Source organism: Pongo abelii, chromosome 8, assembly GCF_028885655.2.
Source record: "Pongo abelii isolate AG06213 chromosome 8, NHGRI_mPonAbe1-v2.0_pri, whole genome shotgun sequence".
NCBI lineage: Eukaryota > Metazoa > Chordata > Mammalia > Primates > Hominidae > Pongo > Pongo abelii.
Genome location: NC_071993.2, coordinates 98,226,226 through 98,254,175, shown reverse-complemented (window position 1 = coordinate 98,254,175; position 27,950 = coordinate 98,226,226). Strand labels below are relative to the sequence as shown.

Genomic DNA, 27,950 nt, shown 5'->3' with positions numbered 1-27,950 from the left:
GGGAATGCTTCCAGTTTTTGCCCATTCAGTATGATATTGGCTGTGGGTTTGTCATAGACAGCTCTTATTATTTTGAGATACATCCCATCAATACCTAATTTATTGAGAGTTTTTAGCATGAAGTTTGTTGAATTTTGTCAAAGGCCCTTATTTAATTGGAAAAAACTACTTTAAAGTTCATATGGAACCAAAAAAGAGCCCGCATCGCCAAGTCAATCCTAAGCCAAAAGAACAAAGCTGGAGGCATCATGCTACCTGACTTCAAACTATACTACAAGGCTACAGTAACCAAAACAGCATGGTACTGATACCAAAACAGAGATATAGATCAATGGAACAGAACAGAGCCCTCAGAAATAACACCACATATCTACAACTATCTGATCTTTGACAAACCTGAGAAAAACAAGCAATGGGGAAAGGATTCCCTATTTAATAAACGGTGCTGGGAAAACTGGCTAGCAATATGTAGAAAGCTGAAACTGGATCCCTTCCTTACACCTTATACAAAAATTAATTCAAGACGGATTAAAGACTTAAACGTTAGACCTAAAACCATAAAAACCCTAGAAGAAAACCTAGGCATTACCATTCAGGACATAGGCATGGGCAAGGACTTCATGTCTAAAACACCAAAAGCAATGGGAACAAAAAGCCAAAATTGACAAATGGGATCTAATTAAACTAAAGAGCTTCTGCACAGCAAAAGAAACTACCATCAGAGTGAACAGGCAACCTACAAAATGGGAGAAAATTTTCGCAGCCTACAAAATGGGAGAAAATTTTCGCAACCTACTCATCTGACAAAGGGCTAACAGCCAGAATCTACAATGAACTCAAACAAATTTACAAGAAAAAAACAAACAACCCCATCAAAAAATGGGCAAAGGATATGAACAGACACTTCTCAAAAAAAGACATTTATGCAGCCAACAGACATGAAAAAATGCTCATCATCACTGGCCATCAGAGAAATGCAAATCAAAACTACAATGAGATACCATCTCACACCAGTTAGAATGGCAATCATTAAAAAGTCAGGAAACAACAGGTGCTGGAGAGGATGTGGAGAAATAGGAACACTTTTACACTGTTGGTGGGACTGTAAACTAGTTCAACCATTGTGGAAGTCAGTGTGGCGATTCCTCAGGGATCTAGAACTAGAAATACCATTTGACCCAGCCATCCCATTACTGGGTATATACCCAAAGGACTATAAATCATGCTGCTATAAAGACACATGCACACGTATGTTTATTGTGGCACTATTCACAATAGCAAAGACTTGGAACCAACCCAAATGTCCAACAACGATAGACTGGATTAAGAAAATGTGGCATATATACACCATGGAATACTATGCAGCCATAAAAAATGATGAGTTCATGTCCTTTGTAGGGACATGGATGAAATTGGAAATCATCATTCTCAGTAAACTATCGCAAGGACAAAAAACCAAACACTGCATGTTCTCACTCATAGATGGGAACTGAACAATGAGAACACACGAACACAGAAGGGGAACATCACACTCTGGGGACTGTTGTGGGGTGGGGGGAGGGGGGAGGGATAGCATTAGGAGATACACCTAATGCTAAATGATGAGTTAATGGGTGCAGCACACCAGCATGGCACATGTATACATATGTAACTAACCTGCACATTGTGCACATGTACCCTAAAACTTAAAGTATAATAATAAAAAAAAATCTGTGTGTGAGTGAACTCACGCAGTTCAAACCCATGATGTGTAAGGTCAACTGTATTTATGAATTTCTTTTTCATCATTCTTTCTTATATCTCAGATCCTTCTGCTTCTCTCTAAAATATATCTTTTAAAGTTTAAGTATACGTCTGTTGGTGGTAAAGGCAGTTTTTGTTTATTTTAAATATCTTTAAGTCAACCTCATTCTTGAAAGTCAGTTTCTCCAGCTACATCAATCAATGTTTATATTCTTTTCTTTTAGTATTTTGAAAATATTACTTCAGGTTTTTGGCTCCCAGATTGCTGTGGAGCAGTCTGCTGACAACCAGATAATTTTTCTTTATGAATGATTTGTCTTTTCCCTTTGATTACTTATAAGCTATCTTTATTACGATGTTCCAATTTCACTACTTTGTCTGCATGTCTTTTATCTTGCTTAGTATATATTTTGTTTCCCCTGTTATTTGTGGATTCACATTTTACATCAGTTATGGGAAACTCCCAGGTATTAAATATACACCCCCATTCTTTCTGTGCCATAATTTTTAGACTCCAAATACAATGAAGTTTAGTCTTTCTTATTCTATCCTCTATATATCTTTACTATTTTTATAGTTTATCTCTTTTTCCCTCTGAGTTCTACTCTGAGAAGTTTCTTCTTCACTTCTACCTTCCAGTTTACTAATTCTTTTTCCAGCAGTCTCCAATCTGCTGTTTAATCTATTAATTTCTCGACTTCTAAAAATTTATTTGGTATCAAAGATATTTTAGACAGTCTTATGTTCATAATCTCAATATCTGTAACAGCCATTCTGACTGGTGTGAGATGTTATGTCATTGTGGTTTTGATTTGCAATTCTCTGATGATCAGTAATGCTGAGCATTTCTTCATATGCTGGTTGGACACACGTATGTCTTCTTTTGAAGTGTCTGTTCATGTTCTTTGCCCACTTTTTAATGAAGTCATTTGCTTTTGCTTATTAATTTATTTCAGTTCTTTACAGATTCTGGATAACAGACCTCTGTTGGATGCATAGTTTGCAAATATTTTCTCCTATTCTGCAGGTTGTCTACTTACTGTGTTGATAGTTTCTTTTGCTGTGCAGAAGCTCTTCAGTTTAATTAGGTCACATTCATCAATTTTTGTTTTTGTTGCAATTGCTTTTGGCATCTTTATCATGAAATCTTTGCTAGGGCCTATGTCCAGAATGATATTTCCTAGATTATCTTCCAGGCTTTTTATACTTTCAGTATTTACATTAAAGTCTTTAATTTGTCTTGAGTTGATTTTTGTACATTGTGAAAGAAATGGGTCCACTTTCAATCTTTTACATATAGCTAGCAAGTTATCCCAGCACTATTTATTGAACAGAGTATCTTTTCCCTATTCCTTTGTGGACTTTGTCAAAGATCAGATGGTTGTAGGTGTGTGTCATCAGTTCTAGGCTCTCTATTCTGTTCCATTGGTCTATGTGTCTGTTTCTGAACCAGTACCATGGTGTTTTGGTTGCTGTGGCTTGTAGCATAGTTTGAAGCCAGGTAATGTGATGCCTCCAGCTTTGTTCTCTTTTTTTTTAGGATTGCCTTGGCTAATCAAACTCTTTTCTAGTTTCATATGAATTTTAAAATAGTTTTTTTCCTAATTCTGTGAAGAATGCCATTGGTAGTTTGACTGGAATAGCACTGCAACTGTAAATTGTTTTGGGCAGTATGGCCACTTTAATGATATTGATTCTTCCTATCCTTGAGCATGGAATGTTTTTCCATTTGTTTGTTTATCTCTAATTTTTTGGAGCAGTGTTTTGTAATTCTCATTGTTAATGCTCTCTTACCTCACTGGTTAGCAATATTCACAGGTATTTTATTCTTTTTGTGGCTACTGTGAGTGGAATTGCGTTCTTGATTTGGCTCTCAGCTTAGATGTTGGTGTATAGAAATGCTACTGATTTTTATATATTGATTTTGCATTCAGAAACTGCTGAAATTGTTCTTCATGTCTAGGAGCTTTTGGGCAGAGGGTTTGGGGTTTTCTAGGTATAGAATAATATCATCTGCAAACATTTGACTTCCTCTCTTCCTATTTTGATGCCTTCTATTTCTTTCTCTTGCCTAACTGCTCTGGCTAAGACTCCCAGTACTATGTTGAATAGGAGTGGTAAGAATGAGCATCCTTGTCTTGTGCTGTTGTCAAGAGGAAGACTTGTAGCTTTTGCTCATTCAGTATGATGTTGGCTGTGCGTTTGTCACAGATGATTCCTATTATTTTGAGGTATGTTCCTTCAATGCCTAGTTGTTCAGGGTTTTTAACATGCAGGGAAGCTGAATTTTATCAAAAGCCTTTTCTGCATCTATTGAGATAATCATGGGGTTTTTGTGTTTAGTTCTGTTATGTGATGAAATCACATTTATTGATACGTGTAGGATGAACCAACCTTGCATCCTAGGGATAATGCTTACTTGATCATGGTGGATTAGCTTGTTGATGTGCTTTTAGATTGAGTTTGCTAGTATTTTGCAAGGGTTTTTGCATCAATGTTCATCAAGAATATTGGCCTGAGGTTTTCTTTGTGTGTGTGTGTGTGCGCGCATGTGTGTGTGCGCACGTGTGTCTGTGTCTCTGCCACACAGAAAAGATGATATCAAGATGATGCTGGCCTCACAAAATGAATTAGGGAAAAGTCCCTCCTCTTCAATTTTTTGGAATAGTTTCCGTAGAAATGGTGCCAGCTCTTTGTACATCTGGTAGAATTCGGCCGTGAACCCACCTGGTTCTGGGCTTTTTTTGGGGTTGGTAAGCTGTTTCTTACTGATTCAATTTCAGAGCTCATTATTGGTCTATTCAGGGTTTCCATTTCTTCCTGGTTCCATCTTGGGATGGAACTCTTTCAGTTCAACTCCGATTTTGGTTATTTCTTGTCTTCTGCTAGCTTTGGGGTTAGTTTGTGCTTGTTTCTATAGATTTTCTAGGTGTGATATTATGTTTACTTGAGATCTTTCTAACATTTTGATGTAAGTGTTTAGATCTATAAAATTTCCTTTCACAGTGCTTTAGCTGGGTCCCAGAGATTCTGGTATGTTTTATCTTTGTTCTCATTAGTTTCGATACATTTCTTGATTTTTGCTTTAATTTCACTGCTTACCCAAAAGTCATTCAGGAGCAGACTGTTTTAATTTACTTATAATTGTATGCTTTCGAGTGGTTTTCTCAGTATGGATTTCTATTTTTATTGTGCAATGGTGGTTGATATGAATTCGTTTTTTAAAAGTTTGCTGAGAATTGTTTTACGATTGTGTGATCAATCTTAAAGTATGTGTCATGTACAGTTCAGAAGAATGTGTATTCTGTTGTTTTGGGGTGGACAGTTCTGCAGATTATCTGTTAGGTCCATTTGGTCAAATGACAAGTTCAGGTCCCATGTATCTTTGTTAGTTTCTTCCTCAATCATCTAATATTGTCAGTGGGGTGTTGAAGTCTCCCACTATTATTTGTGGTTATCTAAGTCTCTTTGTAGATCTCTAAGAAGTTCCTTTATAAATCTAGGTGCTCCTGTATTAGGTACATATATATTCGGGATAGTTAAGTCTTCTTGTTGAACTGAACTCTATACCATTATGTAATGCCCTTGTCTTTTTTGATTGTTGTTGGTTTAAAAGTCTGTTTTGTCTGAAGTTGCAATAACAATCCCTGCTCTTTTTTCTTTTCTATTGTTCTTGCTAGAACTTTCTCCATTGCTTTACTTTGAGCCTATGGATGTCACTGTATGTGAGATGGGTCTCTTGAAGACAGCATATAGTTTGGTCTTTCTTCTTATACAACTTGCCACTCTGTGCCTTTTAAGTAGACATTTAGCCTTTTTACATTCCTGTCATCATGTTGTTAAGCTGGTTATTACGCAGACTTGATTTTGTGGTTGCTTTATAGTGTCAATGGTTTACGTGCTTAAGTGTGTTTTTGTGGTGGCCGGTAACAGTCTTTCCTTTCCATATTTAGCACTCCCTTAAGGATTTCTTGTAAGGCAGGTTTGGTGGTAACGAATTCCCTTAGCATTTACTTATCAGAAAAGTATTTTATTTCTCTTTCAATTATGAAGCTTTGTTTGGCTGTATATGAAATTCTTGGTTGGAATATCTTTTTGTTAAGAATGCTGAATATAGGCTCCCAATCTCTTCTGTCTTGAAGGGTTTCTGCTCAAAGGTCTGCTGTTAGCCTGATAGGTTTCTCACTAGAGGTGATCTGCTCCTTCTCTGTAGCTGCCTTTAACAATTTTTCATTCATTTTGACTTTGGAGAATCTGAGGACTATGTGTCTTGGGGATGGTCATCTTGTATACTGCAGGGGTTCTCTGAATTTCCTGAATTTGAATGTTGGCTTCTCTAGTGAGGTTTGGGGAAATATTCATGGATGATATCCTCAAATATGCTTTCCAAATTGCCTGCTTTCTCTCCCTCTCTTTCTGAGCTGTCAATGAGGTGTAGATTTGGTCTCTTTACATAATCCCTTATTTCTTGGAGCCTTTGTTCATTCTTCTTTATTTTTTATTTTTGTCTGACTGAGCTATTTAGGAAAATCAGTCTTTGAGCTCTGAAATTCTTTCTTTAGCTTGGTCAATTCTGCTGTTAATGTTTGCAACTCTACTCTGATTTTTTTTTTTTTTTTTTGAGTGAGACAGTGTCTAACTCTGTTGTTCAGGCTGCAGTGTGGTGGTGCAATCATAGCTCACCGCAGTTTTGAACTCCTGGGCTCAAGTGATCCTCCCACTAAAGCCTCCCAAGTACCTGGGACTATAAGCATGCACCACTACACCCAGCTAACTGAAAAAAAATTTTTTTTGTAGAGATGGGGTAAAATTTGTGAAGTGAGTTTTTCAGCTCTGTCAGATCAATTTGGTTCTTTCTTAAAACAACCCATTTCATCTTTTATCTCCTGTATTATTTTATTGTATTCCTTAGGTTCCTTATATTGGGCTTCTACTTTCTCCTGAATCTCAATGATCTTTGTTCCTATCCATATTCTGAATTCTACTTCTGTCATTTCAGCCTGGTTAAGAACCATTGCTGGGAACTAGTGTGGTCATTTGGAGGTGAGAAGACAGTGGCTTTTTGAGTTGCCAGAGTTCTTGTGCTGGTTCTTTCTCATCTGAGTGGGTTGACGTTCCTTCAGTTTCTGGAGTTACTATCCTTTGAATGGGATTTTTTTTTTTTTTGCTTTTATCTTCTTTGATGCATTTGTGGGTTTGACTGTGGTATAAAGTGGGTTCAGCTGAATGGCTTTGTTTCTGGAAAATTTTAGTGGGCCAAGGCTCAGCTCAGCACTCCTGGGCTGCATGCTCTAACTCTGGGGGGTGCTGGTACCGAGCCCTGGCTTTGTTCTCTGGCCCCTCAAGGTTAGGAACCTGCTGTGCCAAAAGGGCTGAGGTCTTCTTGATCCACTGGCAATAACATTCTGATGGGTGGTGTCAGACAAAACACTTGACTGGGGTAGTGGCAGTTGGATCCATGCTTGCTTGCATGTGCCAGCAGCCACTCAGAGCCATGTGGTGGGATGCACACACATCTGCTGGGGCAAGGTACTAGTGGGAGTGGGCTTGTGGCATTGCTCCATGCTCTTGAGCTGGCAGCAGTGGTGGTGTGGTAGGTGTGGGGTGCTGGTGGGGGGCAGGAATGCTGGACTCTGTGCACATGCATTTGAACCAGCAGTGGTGTCAGCATGGGGGGGGGGCAAGTTGCTAGTGTCTGTGTGCATTTTTGCACAGCAATGGTGGCATGATTGGGTGCCCACATGCCAGTGGGGGCAGCAGTGTGTACTCATGCAGCAGTAGCATGGTGGGGTACGCATGCATACTGGTGGGGAGAAGTGAGGTCCACTCACTTGCAAACCTTGGCAAAGCAGTGGGAAGGTGGCTGTGGACAAATGCATGCTGGCAAAGCTACGGAGGGGAGGTTGTGATGGGGGGAAGTTGCAAGTAGGCTGGTGTGTGTTGGTGGGGGCCACTCTGCTGGACCCTATGATGGTCAGGAGTGGTCTGCTGGTGAAGGAGCTATGCCCCAGGAAGTACCCTGGTTGGGCATCAAGGGTGCACTGCAAGTGAGTGTGGCAGGCTGGGGCCCTGGGAGACGCCAGCAGTCAGGGGGACACTCACATTGGTCTGGCACCATCTCACAAGAAGACCGCCCTACTCTGTCCAGGTCTGACAGTCTTCTCAAGGCTAAAGTCTCCAGGAGGAGCACAGCGTGCCTTGAGGGATGGGCAACCCTGGCCATGCTCCACTGCAGATGTTCCCACACCAAACCATCTGGGCGCCACACAGGCTGGAGTCCTACCCCTCCCACATATGTAAGCAGTTCACCCTGCCAGCTCAAGTGTCCATAGGGGTCATGGACTCTCCTGTTGCCAGGATTCCGGAGGCCTGTGGCAAGAGCAGGCTGCTCCCTGCCTGTTCAACTCACCCTTTCCACAGGAGCTGCTGGTGGTCATGAATGAATCCCATTACTTGGTAGCCCCACCCAGCTTTCCCAGCTCCCTTCAGCCCAGCTTCTGTGTCCTCCATCTGTCCAATCTCAATGCCTTCTCTCTGAAGATCTGCTTGGAGTGTGCCAGTCTTCCTGATGTCCAGTCTCCGTGGCACATGTTCCTCCTGGCTGCATCTAGTTGGCCATCCTGGCTCCAAATCTCCATTACTGTTATTTTTAACAGCCTTTTAAGACTAGCTTCCTTCACGTAGCAATATGTATTTAAGGTTTCTCCATGTCTTTTTGTGACTTGGTATCTCATTTCTTCTTATCACTGAATAATTTCCATGATATGGAATGTACCACAGTTTATCCCTTCACCTATGGAAGGACATTTTTGGTAATTATTAATAAGGCTGCTGTAACCATTTGTGTGCAGGTTTTTGGGTGAACATAAATTGTTAACTCATTTGGGTAAATACATATGAGTGTAAGTGAGGGATCATATGGTAAGCCTATGTTTAGCTTTGGAAAACAAATGAAAAATACAACCTATCAAAATTTGTGAGATATAGAAAAAACAGTGTTTAGAGGGAAATGTATAGCACTGAATGAATATATTAGCAAAAAAAATCTGAAATTAATCATTTAAGTGTCCACCTTAGGAAACTAAAACAAAAGAGCAAATTAAATCCAAGGTAAGTAGAAGACAAGATATAAAAACTAGAGGAGAAGTCAATGAAACTTAAAAAAGGGAACAGGGAAAATCAACACAACAAAATGCTGATTTTTTTGAAGAGAACAATAAAAGTGATAAGCCTCTAGCCAGACTAATCACAAAAGGAAGTGAGAAAACACTAATTACTAAACGAAAGATCATTCTCACACTGATTCTATAGACATTAAAAGGATAATTTATGACTATTACGAACAACTCTATGCTCACAAATTTGATAACCTAGATATGTTACTGAAAAACACAATCTACCAAAATTAATATAAGGAGAAACAGATAATCTGAATAAGTCTGTGTCTATTAAAGGAACTGAATCAATAATTGTTAACCTTCTAAAACAGAAAGCACCAGGCCCAGATGGCTTTAATGGTAAATTCTACCATATATTTAAAAAATAAATGATACCAATTCTGTAAAATTTCTTCCAGAAAATAGAAGCAGAGAGAATACTTTCTAAGTCCTTCTGTGAGGCCAGCATTAACCTAATACTCAAAAGAGAAAGATATTACAAGAAAGGAAAAGTATAGATCAATACCTCTCATGAACATAGATGCAAAAAAATCCTCAACAAAATATTAGCAAATTGAACCAAAAATACATAAAAAGAATTATACAACACAACCAAGTGTGATTTATTTCAGGTTATGCAAGTCTGGTTCAACACCTGAAAATCAACTAATGTAATTCATCACATCAACAAGCTAAAAAAGGAAAATCATGGGATCATAGCAATAGATGCAAAAGAAACAGTTGATAAAATCCAATACCCATTCATGATAAAAATTATCAGTGAACAAGAAATAGAGGAGAACTTCCTCAACTTGATAAAGAACATCTAAAAAAAAACCCTACAGCTAACATCATAATTAATGGTGAGATACTAGATGAGCCAGGTTCATTTGGTACTTTCCCTGCGTTGGTCTTAGAATTAGCCATTTCTCTAGGGAGCTGTGGTTCTTTTAGTGTGACATGGTATTTAGGAACCAAGATAAGCATAGTGAAGTGCTCAGTATAGTGAAGGGATGTTATTGCTGTAGGCCCTTTCAGTGCACAGGGCTAGAACATACACACTCGCATGCACACACATGTATCTACATCTATTAAAAACCATGAGATCATTACAATGCCTCCAATTCTAATTCAATTCCCAGAACTGTTTTTAGCCTCCCTCATCCCATATTTATATCTCCCTTTTCTGAAATGAGAAACCTGACTCCCAGCAACATTGATATATTTACTCATTTGTTTAGTTCAACAATACATAGAATGTAATTTCAGAATTATTTGTCTATACCCCTGAGGGGGGACAAAAAACCCCAAACTACTAAAAGTTAAAGATTTGTTTACAGTCTTTGCATGTGTTTTTTAAGTTAGGATTATATAGTTAAACTACTATGTATGAAAGTTTTTTAGCGAGTTTTGGAAAATATGGTTATAGTATTCATTCAAAATACAGTTAGGTTTATTTTCTGTTTGTATTCCATTTTAGGGTTTTTTCCCTCATATCTGTATATTAAATTTTTTAACATATGTAACACATTAATATTCCAAGTCAAAAGAACTCAGAGAGGACTGGTCCATGCTGGGGTAGGCTGAGTGGCTGTGAGGTGGGCTGTGTCATGGGGCCTCAGGCCAACTATGGCCAAGCCCTTGGTGCACAGGTACATGGTGTGTGCTCCAACTGTAGCTGTGTCAGCATGTTATGATGGCATCCAGTACCAACCTGGCTACCAGAATCCCCAATAGTAAAGAGAAATACTCAAGGCTCTGCAGCACAGATGATGGCTACATTGACCTTTAGTTTAAGGAAAGCTCTCCTGGCCAGTCTCAGTGGCTGACACCTATAATCCCAACACTTTGGGAGGCCAAGGCAGGAGGACTGCTTGAGGCCAGGAGTCTGAGACCAGCCTGGGCAACATAGTGAGATAAGGGATAATTATCTTATACCTTATACTTATCTCTACTGTCATGTTCCAGTGAAAGACCTTGGTAAAATCAAGTATCAGGGTGGGTCCATCTGCAATATTTTTTACTTGCTTTCTTACTGATAGCAACCAGGAATTTTTTAAGCCACAGAGAAAGTGTTCGAAATGTAAACACCTTATCTGTTTACCAATCCTTGGCCAGCTCTGATTTGGTTCACCAATAGGTTGTTCAGTATATAACTGGGTCATTCTGGCCTTTGTAGATTAGGATGTTTTGTATGTCATCCCTTTAAGAATTGGGCTTTTGGCTGTTTCCTAATAAAAAATGTAGGGAAGTGGTTATCATTTAGAATTTACACCCTATTGCTAGCACCTTGTATTATGATGTCATTCTGCTGAAGATCTAAGACTCAGCCTGGATCCCTCGAGGACTAGATTGCCTTAGGTTAATTCTGTTTCTTAGTTTGCAAAAAACGACTTAAATTCAAAAGAAATGAAAATATCAAAAAAAAAAATCAAGTTCAGAGAAGTGTACCTAGGAATGGAATTGTTGGGTTATAGAATATGCATATGCTTCATGTTAGGAGATCATGCCAAGTATTTTTCCAAAGTGGTTGTACCAATTTATACTTACATCATCAAGGGATGAAAGTTCCAACTGTTCCACAATATTGCCAATACTTGGTAAGGTTTTTGAAACAATTTTATTAATTTTGATGGATACGTAATGTTATTTTCATTTCTCCAATGACAAAGGATGTTTATATTTAATAGTGAAGTACTCAGATTGGGAATAAGACAAAGAGGTCTATTACTTCTTTTATTCACAATTGTGAAAGAGGTCCCAGTCAATGCAAACACATACATACAGCCATATAAGATACAGGATTAGAAGGAGATAAAACTCTCCTTTTTCACAAATGACAAGATTGTGTACACAGAAAATCCAAGTTAATTTACTGATGCACTATTAGAATTAATGGATGAATATAGCAAAGTACAGTTGACTCTTGAATACAGGTTTGAATTGTGCAAGTCTGCTTATATACATTATTTTCTTTCACCTCTGCCACCCGAGACAGCAAGACCAACCCCTCCTCTTCCTCAGCCTACTCAATAAGGATGAAGACCTTTATGATAGTCCACTTGCACTTAATAGATAGTAAATATATTTTATCTTCCTTATTTTTTCTTAATAACATTGCCTTTTCCTTAGCTTACTTTATTGTAACAATATAGTATATAATACATATAAGATAAAATATATGTTAATTGACTGTTTATGTTATCAGTAAGACTTCTGGTCAACAATAGGTTATTAGTAGTTAAGCTTCTGGGGAGTCAAAAGTTATACACAGATTTTTTTTTTTTTTACTGCATAGGGGGTTAGCTCCCCTAACCCTCACATTGTTCAAGGGTCAACTGTATTTAGATAAAGATAAATATATGAAAGTATTTCCATATATTAGTCACAATTGGAAAATAAAATTATAATAGGATCAAAAAACATAAAGTACCTACAAATACATGTAATGAGAAATGTGTAACATCTCTACCCAGAAAACTATGAAACATTACCAAGAGAAATTAAAGAAGACCTAGGTACCTAAAAGGATACAGTATGCTTATGGATTGAAAAGATGTCAATTTTTCACAAATTGATCTATAGCAGTATGGTTCTCAAAATGTGGTCATTCTTAACATGTCTCTTTCAATTATCACTCTTTCCTTCCCTTCATAGCTAAACTTCTGGAGACTTTGTTTACATTCTGTCTTTATCATTCCCACTTAGTCCTTCAAATATGCATCTGGATTTTTTGAATGGTGACATAACTTTTATAGTATGTGTCACATCATAAATGAACTCATAAATCAACATATCCTGGGAACTTGTTACAAATGAAAATTCTTGGGCTTCGCCCAAGACCTACTGAATCTGAAATTCTGTATTTTAACAAGCCCTTCTTGTGATTCTGATACAGGCTAATGTTTAAGAACCACTGATCTACAGATTCAGTGCAATTCCAATATAATTAAATAACTTACCTCCTTTTGCTAAGTAAAGCATGAGTTTAGCAAGTCTTTCTAAAAAAGGATTGGATGTAAAAGTATTTGCTGCTTAATTCATAATTAAAAAATAAAAGAATAAAATAATCTAACTTTATGAGAATTCCAGCTACATTTACTATAAAATTGTATCAGAGTTTCTAAGGTAATTATAAGGTGATTTTTACAATATTTGTGTGGCTGCTTTTGAAATACAGAAGAGACACAGAATAATATTACTTGCATGTCATAATACTTACAGTATTAAGTAAGGTATCATACACAGCATTCACAAACTTAGCATTAATCCCAGAGTCTTCAATGGTGTTAAATGAGGCAGTGGCATCTTTCTGCAAATTCAATTTAAGAATTAAGTATATTCAACATTTTAAAGACTACTCTTAGTAAAATTTGAACCACACTATTATTCCTTCATAATTTTGATTATTTTTTAGTCTGATAATAAAAAAGAACTGTTAGGGCAAAATTTCTGAAAATAAAAAGAAATATACAAAGAGTATTTTAATAACTTTCTTTTTTAAAAGTGAAGGAATGGAGTTAAACATGAACATTAGAGCAAGTAAAAACAACATTTAAGGGCTGGGTGTGGTGTCTTATATCTGTAATCCCGGCACTTTGGGAGGCTGACATGGGAGGATCACCTGAGGTCGGGAGTTCGAGACCAGCCTGGCAAACATGGTGAAACCCCGTTTCTACTAAAAATACAAAAGTTAGCCGGGTGTGGTGGCAGGCACCTGTAATCCCAGCTACTCAGGAGGCTGAGGCACAAGAATTGCATGAACCCGGGAGGCAGAGGTTGCAGTGAGCTGAGACTGCACCACTGCATTCCAGCCTGGGCAACAGAGTGAGACTCTATCTCAAAACAAAACAAAACAACTCCCCCCAAAAAAGCCCATATACTTATATAATATTTAAAATATTACATAATTGTATGTATTGTATAATTTCTGAAATCAATACATAATATATGCATGTTTAAATCAATATTAGGTAGAAAATGAGGTAAATTTATAATTTTTGGAAAATTTAAAACTAAAAGTGAAATGAAAAGTGTGTTTTATGTATAATTACCTTAAATGCAGCATTTAATTCTGGGAAAGAATCAAATGTTGTTAGATAAAAATCATGTACTGCTTTCCAATCTCCTGATGACTTAACTTTTTCTACATCTTCCCTAAAATGAAAACACATTAACCGTATATACATATAAAATGTTATTCAGATAAACTAGTATTACTTTTTAATAAATGTCACCAAACATGCAATACGAAATACTGAAACCAAATAAAGAAATATGTCCCAGTTAATATAGTTTATGGATTTACAATTCATAATTGGATTAAGATATTAATCTAGCTTCAACTTTCCCATTTACTTATTTTTAAAAAAGATCATCCTTAACATGTCTCTCAATTATTGCTCTTTCCTTCCTTTCACAGCTAAACTTCTGGAGACTTTGTTTACATTCTATCTTTATCATTCCCACTTAGTCCTTCAAATATGCATCTGGATTGTTTGAATGGTGACATAACTTTTATAGTATGTGTCACATCATAAATGAACTCTTATTTTTAAAAATGGTAACAGTCCATTATTTAATTACCACCTTTATCTCTTTTTGCCTGTTTTGACTCATAGACTCTTACTTAATGTTTCCTTTATTTTGCTGCAGCCTATCTAACTCTTCCTGTTATTTATATATTTGTTTTCTTTCACCTTCAACTTGAGACATATAGTCTTTTGAGGTCCTCTTGGCTAATACCTTATAATGATCCAAAAGTTAAATTAATTTCTCAAATAAAGATATTAAATTATGTAAAGTGCTGACATGCAGATGACTATACATTTACATATAATGGTGAGCTGAAACTTACTGAAAGTCTTTCACAGTTTTGGGCTGGATAGGATGAATAGGTTCTGGAAGGACCGGGGCCTTCATTTCGGATGATGATGCATCCATAGATGTACGCTGTTTTTGTCTAACATCAAGGCAAATTGGTGGTTGGTCTCTCACTGTGAAGTATAAAAACACATTCAAAATAATGAATCATTAAACTTTTCAAAATTATAAAATACGAGATTAATTCAACATGAACAGAAAACAAATGAATTATTTTGTATTACATTCACTTTGAGATTAAAGAAAAACCAACCATAGTGAAGGACATTTACTGGAGGGCTTATTCCCCCACTTCACTCACAACACATATTAGGCTGTATCTTACATGGATGTGCATACTTAATATAGAGCTTCTTCCCTTTTTCCCTTCCCCCTCAAAATTGTTTGTTAATGTAATTTAGCATTTCTTTCCTCTCCCGTCTTCCCAAAAGTCATCTTTCCGGGGATATTTCAATGAGGCTCAATGTTTTTAATGTTTATTAGCTTTTTGAACACAGTCACACATTGCTTAATGATGGAGACACATTCTAAGAAACATGCCGGTAGGCAATTTTGTCACTGTGTGAAGATCATACAATGTACTTACACAAACCTAGATGGTATACCCTACTACACACTACACACCTAGGCTATATAATATAGCCTATTGCTCCCAGGCTACATATCTGTATAGCATTTTATTGTACTGAATACTGTAGACAACTGTAATACAATGATAAGCATTTGTTTATTTAAACATATGTAAACACAGAAAAGGTATAGTAAAAATATAGTATTATAATCTAGGGGACCACTGTCATACATGTGGTCTATTCTTGACTGAAATGTCATGACTGTATATGCACTTACATCCTCTATAAGTCTTTTAATTTTTATTTCTGGAAACAGAAAAGTACATTATTGGATTCTCCACTTATAAAATGTTGTCATTTCAAGAACGTTATATGAAAGAAATCACACCTATGTAACCTTTTCATACTGGCTTTTAGTTAGTATAATTTTCTGGAGATTCATCCAAGTTGTTGCATATACAGATAGTTCATTCATTTTTATTGCTGAATAGTATTCCACTATTTGGGTGTACCGCTATATGGTTAACTATTCAACCACTGAAGGACATCTATTTTTAGGTTATTGTAAATAAAGCTGCTAGAAACATTTGTGTAGAGGTTATTGGGTAAAATAATTCCTCATTTCTTTGAGGTAAATATATGGCAGTTGCATGTTTAGTTTTTTAATAGACTGCCAAACTTGTTTTCCAGAGTGGCTGTACCATTTCACATTCCCACCAGCAATATATTAGTGATCCAGTTTCTCTACATACTCACCAGCACTTGGTGTTGTCACTATTTTTGATAGTTGTGTAATACTTCTGTGTGATTTTAATTTTCATTTTCCTAACGGTTAATGAGGTTGAACAGCTTTTAATGTGCTTATTTTCCATCCATATATCTTCTTCAGTGAAATGTCTCTTTACATCTTTTGCCTGTGTTCTAACTGGATTACTTTTTTGCTGTTAAGTACTGAAAGTTCCTTATACAGTTTCGATAACAGTCCCTTGTCACTAAAATAGTTTGCAAATGTTTTCTCCACTTTGTAGCCTGTCTTTTCATCCTCTGCACAGGGTCTTTCTCAGGGCAAAACTTTTAAATTTTGATGAAGTCAAATTGATAAATTTTTCTCTTATGGATTGTACTTTTGGTGTCAAGTCTAATAACTATTTTCTAGTTCTAGAGCCCAAAGATCGTTTTATTTTTTTTCTAAAAGTCCAATAATTTAACATTTAAGTCCACTATCCATTTTAACTTAATTTTTGTATAAGGTGTGAGTTTGGGGTTAATGTTTATTATTTTTGGTCTATAGATGTCCAATCACTCTGGCACCATTTATTGAAAAGGTTATTTTTCCTCCACTGAATTGCTTTTGCACCTCTGTCAAATTACAACTGGGCATATTTGTGTAGATCTATTTCTGGGCCCTCTATTCTATCAATCCTTGTATCTCTTCCTCCACGGTTATCTCAGTATGATTATTGTAGCTATATAATAAAAACCAGGTAGACTGATTCTTTCAACTTTATTCTTCTTTTAAAAAACAGTTTTACCCATTCCAGTTCTTCTGCCTTTCCAGGTAAATTTGAAAATAATCTTATCTATATCAACAACAAAAAACACACGGGAATTTTGACAGGAAATGCATAAAATTCCTTTTTGTATCAATTGGGGGAGAATTGGCATCTTTACTACAGTAAGTGTTCTAATCCATGAACACAGTATGCCTTTACACTTACTTAGATCTTAATTTCTTTCACCAGCATGGTATAATTCTAAGCATACATATTCTGTAATGTTTGCTAGATTTAAATCATTTATTCTTTTTTAAGTGATTACAAATGACATGCATTTTTATTTTAGTGTCCATGTGTTCACTGTTAACATAAAGAAATATAACTGATTTTTGTATGTTTATCTTGTATTCTTCAACCTTACTGAACTCATTTATTAATTCTAGGAAGGTTTTTTTTTTTTGAGATTTCATGGTTTTTTTTTTTTTTGCATAGACAATTATGCCATCTGCAAATAGGGAAAGTTTTATTTCTTATTTTCTAATCTGTATGTCTTTTTTCTTCTTTTTGCCTTCTTGTATTGGCTAAAATTTGCAGCACTGAGATGAATAAGAGTAAGAGCAAACATCCTTGCATTATTCCCACTATTAAAAGGGAAAGCACTAAGTCTTTAGCCATTAAGAAAAAGGGTAAGCTTTACCAATATAAGGGTACTCCCTTTGATTCTTACCATGTTGAATAAGAGTGCTGAGAGCAGACATCCTTGCCTTGTTCCCAAACTTAAGGTAAAAGCATTCAGTCTTTCACAACTACATAAAATGTTAATTGCAGGTTTTTTCTAGATGCTGTTTATCAAGTAAAAGAAAATAGTCTCTTTTCCTATTTTTCTGGGAGTTTCAATTTTTTTCATTATGAATAGGTGTTGGATTTTTTCAAATTATTTTACTGCATGGAATCCTTCTTAAGCATGTTAGTATGGTGGATTACATTAATTGATATTTTTAAAACTGAACCATCTAGCATCCCTGGAGTGACCTTTTGGTCATGGTGTATAACTCTTTTTACATATTGCTGAATTTTATTTGCTAATATTTTGTAAAGGACTTCTGCCATCTATATTCATGAGGGATATTGGTCTGTAATTTTCTTTTTCTTTTATTTTTTTTAAACTATTTTTGTCTGGTTTTGTTATCAGTGTAATACCAGCTTTGTAAAACGAAAAAGAAGTGTTCCCTTTTCGTCTATTTTCTGGTACAGACTGTACAGAAATGGTGTTAATTCTTTAAACATTTGGTAGAATTCTCCTGTGAGACCATCCGGACGTGAATATACCTTTTTTAAAGTTTTAAAACTAGAAATCCTTAGTGGTTATAAAACTAGGCAAATTAACTATTTCAAACTGGATGAGCTGCAATAGCTTTTGTTTTTTGAGAAATGGTCCACTTCATCTATAATTTATGTGTGTAGAGTTGCTTGTAGTATTCCCTTATTATTTTTTCTGATGCTTACAGGGCCTGTTGTAATATCTCCTATTTCATTTATGATACTGATTATCTTTTTCTGTCAGTCTTCCTAGAGGTTTATCAATTTTATTGATCTTGTCAAAGAGCCATCTCTTTGTTTCATTGATTTTCTCAATTTTTCTGTTTTCAGTTTCACTGATTTTATATTTCCTCCTTCCTGCTTGCTTTGGGTTGATTTTCTCTTCTTTTCCTACATCCGTGACTTAAAGGCTTAGATATTTGTTTTGAAACTTTCCCCCTTTTCGACGTATCTCAAAATAATAAGAGCTATTTATGACAAACCCACAGCCAATATCATACTGAATGGGCAAAAACTGGAAGCATTCCCTTTGAAAACTGGCACAAGACAGGGATGCCTTCTCTCACCACTCCCATTCAACATAGTGTTGGAAGTTCTGGCCAGGCAATCAGGCAGGAGAAAAAAATACAGCATATTCAATTAGGAAAAGAAGAAGTCAAATTGTCCGTGTTTGCAGATGACATGATTGTATATCTAGAAAACCCCATTGTCTCAACCCAAAATCTCCTTAAGCTGATAAGCAACTTCAGCAAAGTCTCAGAATACAAAAATCAATGTGCAGAAATCACGAGCATTCTTATACACCAATAACAGACAAACAGAGAGCCAAATCATGAGTGAACTCCCCATTCACAATTGCTTCAAAGAGAATAAAATACCTAGGAATCCAGCTTACAAGGGATGTGAAGGAACTCTTCAAGGAGAACTACAAACCACTGCTCAATGAAATAAGAGAGGACATAAACAAATGGAAGAATATTCCATGCTCATGGATAGGAAGAATCAATATTGTGAAAATGGCCATATTGCCCAAGGTAATTTATAGATTCAATGCCAACCCCATCAAGCTACCAATGGCTTTCTTCACAGAATTGGAAAAAACTACTTTAAAGTTCATATGGAACCAAAAAACAGCCTGCATTGCCAAGTCAATCCTAAGCCAAAAGAACAGAGCTGGAGGCATCACACTACCTGACTTCAAACTATACTACAAGGCTACAGTAACCAAAACAGCATGGTACTGGTACCAAAACAGAGATATAGACCAACAGAACAGAACAAAGCCCTCAGAAATAATACTACACATCTACAACCATCTGATCTTTGACAAACCTGACAAAAACAAGAAATGGGGAAAGGATTCCCTATTTAATAAATGGTGCTGGGAAAACTGGCTAGCCATATGTAGAAAGCTGAAACTGGATCCCTTCCTTACACCTTATACAAAAATTAATTAAGGTGGATTAAAGACTTAAATGTTAGACCTAAAACCATAAAAACCCTAGAAGAACACCTAGGCAATACCATTCAGGACATAGGCATGGGCAAGGACTTCATGTCTAAAATACCAAAAGCAATGGCAACAAAAGCCAAAAGTGACAAATGGGATCTAATTAAACTAAAGAGCTTCTGCACAGCAAAAGAAACTACCATCAGAGTGAACAGGCAACCTACAGAATGGGAGAACATTTTTGCAATCTACTCATCTGACAAAGGGCTCATATCCACAATCTACAAAGAACTCAAACACATTTACAAGAAACAAACAAACAACCCCATCAACAAGCGGGTGAAGGATATGAACAAACATTTCTCAAAAGAAGACATTTATGCAGCCAACAGACACATGAAAAAATACTCATCATCATTGGCCATCAGAGAAATGCAAATCAAAACCACAATGAGATACCATCTCCCACCCAGTTAGAATGGTGATCACTAAAAAGTCAGGGAACAACAGGTGCTGGAGAGGATGTGGAGAAATAGGAATGCTTTTACACTGTTGGTGGGACTGTAAACTAGTTCAACCATTGTGGAAGTCAGTGTGGCGATTCCTCAAGGATCTAGAACTAGAAATGCCATTTGACCCAGCCATCCCATTACTGGGTATATATCCAAAGGATTTTAAATCATGCTGCTATAAAGACACATGCACATGTATGTTTATTGCGGCACTATTCACAATAGCTAAGACTTGGAACTAACCCAAATGTCCATCAATGATAGACTGGATTAAGAAAATGTGGCACATATACACCATGGAATATTATGCAGCCATAAAAAATGATGAGTTCATGTCCTTTGTAGGGACATGGATGAAGCTGGAAACCATCATTCTGAGCAAACTATCGCAAGGACAAAAAACCAAACACCGCATGTTCTCACTCATAGGTGGGAATTGAACAATGAGAACACTTGGACACAGGAAGGGGAACATCACACACTGGGGCCTGTTGTTGGGTGGAGGGAGGGGGGAGGTATAGCATTAGGAGATATACCTAATGTCAGTGACGAGTTAATGGGTGCAGCACACCAACATGGCACATGTATACATATGTAACAAACCTGCACGTTGTGCACATGTACCCTAGAACTTAAAGCATTAAAAAAAAAAAGACACTTTCCACCTTTCTAATGTATGCATGACTGCTATAAATTTCCCTCTCAGCACTGCTATAGCAGTATCCCACAACTTTTGATATGTTGTATTATGTTTTTATTTTCATTCCATCTCATCGATTTTTTAACCTCCCTTGAGACTTCATCTTTGACCAATGAATTATTTGGAAGTTGTTTAATTTCCAAGTATTTTGGAGATGCTCCTGTTATTTTCTGTTACTGATTTCTAATTTGACTACAGTCAGAAAACACACTTTACATTATCTCAATTCTTTAAAATTTCAGTTGTTTTATGGCCCAGAATATGATCCATTTTGCTATATGTCCCACTGGCACTTGAAATGCCACGTGTATTCTGTTGTTGGGTACAGCGTGCTTTAAATGTGCTGTTGGTTGATGGTGGCATTGAGTTATTCTATATTCTACATATTTGTTGATTTTCTAGCTAGTTCTATCAAATATACACTTACAGTTGGAGACTTCAATACCTAATTGTGGATTTTTTTGTTTCTGGGTTCAGGTCTACCAGTTTTTCTCCCGCAGTTTTTACAGCTCTGCTGTTTGGTGCGTACACACTTGTGATGACTATATATTTTGGGTGATTATCCCTTTTATCATTACATAATGTTCCCCTCTGTCTCCATGAATTTTCTTTGTTCTAAGTCCCCTTTATCTGATATTAATGCAGTCATTTCTGTTTCCTTCAATTGATGTTTGCATAAAATGTCTTCCTCTATCCATTTACTTCCAACTTGCTTATACTGTTATATTGAAGCGAATTTCTTATAAATAGAAAACAGTTGGGTCATGTTTTTTGTTTACTCTGACAATATCTTTTATTTAGACCATTTACATTTAATGTAATTTTTAATAAGGTAGAGCTTAAGTCTGTGATTTTATTTTTTATGTGTTCTCTCTGCTTATCATTTCTGTTATTTTCCCTGCCTTTCTGCAGGTTAAACATGTTTTAGAATTCTCTTTTGATTTATATATAGTGTTTCTGAGAGGTTTCTCTAGATATTACATTACATATACTAATTTATCACATGCTACTCATATCGTCATTTTACCAGTTGGAATGAAGTGCAGAAATCCTACCTCCTTTACCATCCCGTTTATAATTTTCTTTTCGTGTGTGTGACACGGTCTTGCTCTTTCACTCAGGATGGGGTGTGGTAGTGTGACCATAGCTAACTGCAGCCTCAAACATCTGGGCTCAAGTGATTTTCCCATGTCAGCCTCCTGAGTAGCTAGGACTACAGGCATGCACCAAAAGCCTGACTAATTTTTAAATTTTTTATGGAGACAAAGTCTTGCTATGTTCCCCAAGCCTGTCTCAAACTCTTGGCCTCAGGCCATCCTCCTGTCTTGGCCTCCCAAAACACTGGGATTACAGGTGTGAGTCACTGCACTCAGCCATAATTTTCTTAAGTATTTCCTTTACATACATTTAGAACCACATTGGCGTTATAATTTTTGTTGCAACTACCAAATATAATTTAGAAAACCTAAGAGGAGAAGAAAAGTCTATTGTATTTATCCATACTTCTGTTTATCACCTTCTTTCCCCTTTCCTCACATCTCAAGTTTCCTTCTTTTGTTTCCTTTCTGTTTAGAGAACTCCTTTATTCTTTTAGAGTAAATGTAGTGGCAAGAAATTCTTAGTTTTTCTTCATCTGAAAATGTCTTGATTTCCCTTCCCTCCATTCCTGAAAAATATTTTCATCAGGTATAGGATTCTGCATTAACAGTCCTTTTAGCACTTGAAAAATTTAGTGGCATATCCTTCTGGTGGCCTCCATGGTTACTGATGAGAAATCTGTTAATTCAATGCCTTTTTTTTTTTTGAGGTGCTGCATCTGGTGAAGGCCTTCTTGCTAACAGGGACTCTGCAGAGTCCTGAGGGGGTGCAGGGCATCACATGGTGAGGGGGCTGAGTATGCTAGCTCTAATATCTCCTCCTCTTCTCATAAAGCCACCAGTCCTATTCCCATGATAACCCATGAATCCATTAACCCATGAATGGATTAATCTATTCAAAAGAGCAGAGCCCTCCTGACTCAATTACCTCTTAAAGGTCCCACCTCTCAACACTGCTACACTGGGGATTATATTTCAACATGAATTTTGGTGGAAATAAATACTCAAACTACAGCATTTTCTTTAATGTGTCATTTTTTCCTGGCTGCTTTCAAGATCTTTTTGTTGGTCTTCAGTTTTGACAAGTTTAATTATGATGTTTCTTGCTGTGGATTTCTTCTGAATGCGGTTTGTTTAGCCCCTTGAATCTGCAGGTTTATGTCTTTCACCAAATGTAGAAAATTTTCAGTCATTACTTGGTTACTTTTTCAGCCCTACTGTCTTTTCCTCTCCTTCTGGGACTCTGATAATAGGACTGTAACACCTTTTATTATAGTATCTGAGGTCCCTGAGATTCTGTTGATTTTTCAGTCTATTTTCTATTGTTAAGACTGGATAATTTCTATTGTTCTGTCTTCCAGTTCATTGATTCCTATCCCCTCCATTCTGTTGTTGAGCCCATCTACAAAGCTTTTTACTTTGATTGTTGTATTTTCTCAAATATTAATACTTCTAAAACAACAGGATGATTAATATCTTATAGATTTTAAGGTCTACAATAATGAAATATACATATATAGAATTTAATTCTACTGTAATGTAATCAGGATATATTTTCAACTATGCAAACACAGGCATATTAATAGTCACAGAAGTAACATAGCTAATAAGGTCTTCCTTCCTTCTTTACCTACCCTCCTATTCAAGCATCTATCCTTGGCTCTACCATCAACTTTAATAAGCAAAGATAAATTTCATTAGTGTGGGGGTTTAAACTTCCAAATTAGAAGATAGTATAAACATGCTAATTTTTTAATACAACAGCAATGGTTTCCAAACTTTACTGTAAATCAGAATAACCTGGAAAGCTTGTTAAAACATGGACTACTGGGCCCTCCCCAAACTTTGTGATTCAGTAGGTCTGGAGTGGGGCAGAAGAATTTGTGTCTTTTTTTTATTATTATACTTTAAGTTCTGGAATACATGTGCAGAACGTGCAGGTTTGTTACATAGGTATACATATGCCATGGTGGTTTCCTGCACCCATCAACCTGTCATCTACATTAAGTATTTCTCCTAATGCTATCCCTCCCCTAGCCCCAATCCACCGAAAGGCCCCAGTGTGTGATGTTCCCCTCCCCGTGTACCTGTGTTCTCATTGTTCAGCTCCCACTTATGAGTGAGAACATGTGGTGTTCGGTTTTCTGTTCCTGTGATAGTTTGCTGAGAATAATGCTTTCCAGCTTCGTCCATGTCCCTGCAAAGGACATGAACTCATCCTTCTTTATGGCTGCATAGTATTACATGGTGCATATGTGCCATACTTTCTTTATCCAGTCTATCATTGATGGGCATTTGGGTTGGTTCCCAGTCTTTGCTATTGAGAACAGTACTGTCATAAACATACATGTGCATGTGTCTTTATAGCAGAATGATTTATCATCCTTTGGGTGGTAAAGGGATAAAACCCAGTAATGGGATTGCTAAGTTAAATGGTATTTCTGGTTCTAGATTCTTGAGGAATCACCACACCATCTTCCACAATGGCTGAATTTACACTCCCACCAACAGTGTAAAAGCATTCCTATTTCTCTGCATCCTCTCCAGCATCTATTTCCTGACTTTTTACTGATCACCATTCTAACTGGCATGAGATGGTAACTCATTGTGGTTTGATTTGCATTTTTCTAATGACCAGTGATGATGAGCTTTTTTTCATATGTTTGTTGGCTGCATAAATGTCTTCTTTTGGGAAGTGTCTGTTCATATCCTTTGCCCACTTTTTGATGGGGTTGTTTTTTTCTTGTAAATCTGTTTAACTTCCTTGTAGATTCTGGATATTAGCCCTTTGTCAGATGGATAGATTGCAAACATTTTCTCTCATTCTGTAGGTTGCCTCTTCACTCTGATGATAGTTTCTTCTACTGTTTAGAAGCTCTTTAGTTTAATTAGATGCCATTTGTCAATTCTGGCTTTTATTGCCATTGTTTTTGGTGTTTTAGTCATGAAGTCTTTGCCCACGCCTATGTCCTGAATGGTATTACCTAGGTTTTCTTCTAGAGTTTTCATGGTATTAGGGTTTACATATAAGTTTTTAATCCATCTTGAGTTAATTTTTGTATGAGGTGTAAGGAAGGGGTCCAGTTTCAGTTTTCTGCATATGACTAGCCAGTTTCCCCAGCACCATTTATTAAATAGGGAATCCTTTCCCCATTGCTTGTTTTTATCAGGTTTGTCAAAGATCAGATTACTGTAGATTTGTGGCATTATTTCTGAGGTCTCTATGCTGTTCCTTTGGTTCCTTTGTTTTGGTACCAGTACTGTGCTGTTCTGGTTACTGTAGCCTTGTAGTCTGAAGTGAGGTAGCATGATACCTCCAGCTTTGTTCTTTTTGCTTAGGATTGTCTTGACTATATGGGCTCTTTTTCGGTTCCATATGAAATGTAAAGTAGTTTTTTCTAATTCTGTGAATAAAGTCAGTGGTAGCTTGATGGGGATAGCATTGAATCTATAAAAAATTACTTTGGGCAGTGTGGCCATTTTCACGATATTGATTCTTCCTATCCATGAGCACGGAATGTTTTTCCATTTGTTTGTGTTCTTTCTTATTTCCTTGAGGAGTGATTTGTAGTTTTCCTTGAAGAGGTCCTTCACATCCTTTGTAAGTTGTATTGCTAGGTATTTTATTATCTTTGCAGCAATTGTGAATGGGGGTCACTCATGATTTGGCTCTCTGTTTGTCTATTATTTGTGTATAGGAATGCTTGTGATTTTTGCACATTGATTTTGTATCCTGAGACTTTGCTGTAGTTGCTTATCAGCTTAAGGAGATTTCTGGCGGAGAAGATGGAGTTTTCTAAATATACAATCATGTCATCTGCAAACATGATTTGACTTCCTCTCTTCCTATTTAAATGTCCTTTATTTCTCTCTCTTGCCTGATTGCCCTGGCCAAAATTTCCAATAATATGTTGAATAGGAGTAGTAAGAGAGGGCATCCTTGTCTTGTGTCAGTTCTTAAAGAGAATGCTTCCAGCTTTTACCCATTCAGTATGATATTGACTGTGGGTTTGTCATAAATAGCTCTTATTATTTTGAGAAACACTCCATCGATACCTAATTTATTGAGAGATTTTAGTACAAAAAGTGTTGAATTTTATCGAGGCCTTTTATACATCTATTGAGGTAATTGTTTTTTGTCATTGGTTCTGTTTAAATGGATTACATTTATTGATTTGTGTATGTTGAACCAGCCTTGCATTCCAGGGATGAAGCCAACTTGATCGTGGTGGATAAATTCTTTGATGTGGTAGATGAGCTTTTTGATGTGCTGCTACATTTGGTTTGCCAGTATTTTATTGAGGATTTTCACATCCATGTTCATCAGGGATATTGGCCTGAAATTTTCTTTTTTTGTTGTGTCTCTGCCAGGTTTTGGTATCAGGATGATGCTGACCTCATAAAATGAGTTAGGGAGGAGTTCCTCTTTTTCTATTGTTTAGAATAGTTTCAGAAGGAATGGTAACAGCTCCTCTTTGTACCTCTGGCAGAAGTCATCTGTGACTCTGTCTGGTCCTGGGGTTTTTTTGGTTGGTAGGCTATTAATTACTGCCTCCATTTCAGAACTTGTTATTGGTCTAATCAGAGATTCGACTTCTTCCTGGTTTAGTCTTGGGAGTGTGTATGTGTTTAGGGCTACAGTTAGCTCAGAGTGGTCAAGTTGAATTGAAATCTCCCAAGTGTAAGCCAGGTGCTTTATGTTAAGCTACTCTCTGGTTCGTCCAAGTGCACTTTCCAGTACACTTACCATGTTACGACTTGCCTCCAGGAATTTATCCATTTCTTCTAGATTTTCTAGTTTATTTGCGTAGAGGTGTTCGTAGTATTCTCTGACGGTAGTTTGTATTTCTGTGGGATCAGTGGTGATATCCCCTTTATCATTTTTTATTGTGTCTATTTGATTCTTCTCTCTTTTCTTCTCTATTAGTCTGGCTAGTGGTCTATCTAGTTTGTTAACCTTTACAAAAAACCAGCTCCTGGATTCATTGATTTTTTTGAAGTGTTTTTCATGTCCTCGTCTCCTTCAGTTCTGCTCTAATCTTAGTTATTTGTCTTCTGCTAGCTTTTGAATTTGTTTGCTCTTGCTTCCCTAGTTATTTTAATTATGATGTTAGGGTGTCGATCTTAGATCTTTCCCACTTTCTCCTGTGGGCATTTGGTGCTATAAATTTCCCTCTAAACACTGCTTTAGCTGTGTCCCAGAGATTCTGGTATGTTGTGTCTTTGTTCTCATTGGTTTCAAATAACTTATTTATTTCTGCCTTAATTTCGTTAGGTACCCAGTAGTCATTCAGGAGCAGGTTGTTCAGTTTCCATGTAGTTGTGCGAGTTTCTGAATCCTGAGTTCTAATTTGATTGCACTGTGGTCTGAGAGACTGTTTATTATGATTTCCATTGTTTTGCACTTGCTGAGGAGTGTCTTACTTCCAATTATGTGGTCAATTTTCGAATAAGTGCAATGTGGTGCTGAGAAGAATTTACATTCTTTTGATTTGGGGTGGAGAGTTCTGTAGATGTCTATTAGGTCTGCTTGGTCCAGAGTTGAGTTCAAGTCCTGAATATCCTTGTTAATTTTCTGCCTTGTTGATCTAATATTGACAGTGTGATGTTAAAGTCTCCCACTATCATTGTGTGGGAGTCTAAGTCTCTTTGTAGGTCTCTAAGAACTGCTTTATGAATCTGGGTACTCCTGTATTGGGTGCATATATATTTAGGACAGTTAGTTCTTCTTGTTGCATTGATCCCTTTACCATTATGTCATGCCCTTCTTTGCCTTTTTGGATCTTTGTTGGTTTAAAGTCTGTTTCATCAGAGACTAGGATTGCAACCCTTGCTTTTTTTTTGCTTTCCATTTGTGTGGGAAATATTTCTCCATCCTTTTATTTTAGCCTATGTGTGTCTTTGCACATGAGATGGGTCTCCTGAATACAGCACACCAGTGGGTCTTGACTCTTTATCCAATTTGCTGGTCTGTGTCTTTCAATTGGGGCATTTAGCCCATTTACATTTAAGGTTAATAT

General features: G+C 36.7%; 1 protein-coding gene across 3 annotated transcripts in view; it reads right to left on the bottom strand.

Moving 5' to 3' along the window:
* The window catches only part of HECTD2 (HECT domain E3 ubiquitin protein ligase 2), a 96,954-nt gene that overhangs the window by 35,026 nt on the left and 33,978 nt on the right, over positions 1-27,950 (bottom strand). For all 3 annotated transcript variants that reach the window (XM_009245615.4, XM_009245614.4, NM_001131654.1), the window contains 3 exon segments: positions 14,758-14,896; positions 13,955-14,057; positions 13,123-13,212 (listed from right to left, as the gene is read on the bottom strand). In XM_009245615.4, the coding sequence (XP_009243890.1) occupies positions 13,123-13,212; positions 13,955-14,057; positions 14,758-14,843 (279 nt within the window). In that variant the 5' untranslated portion in view covers positions 14,844-14,896.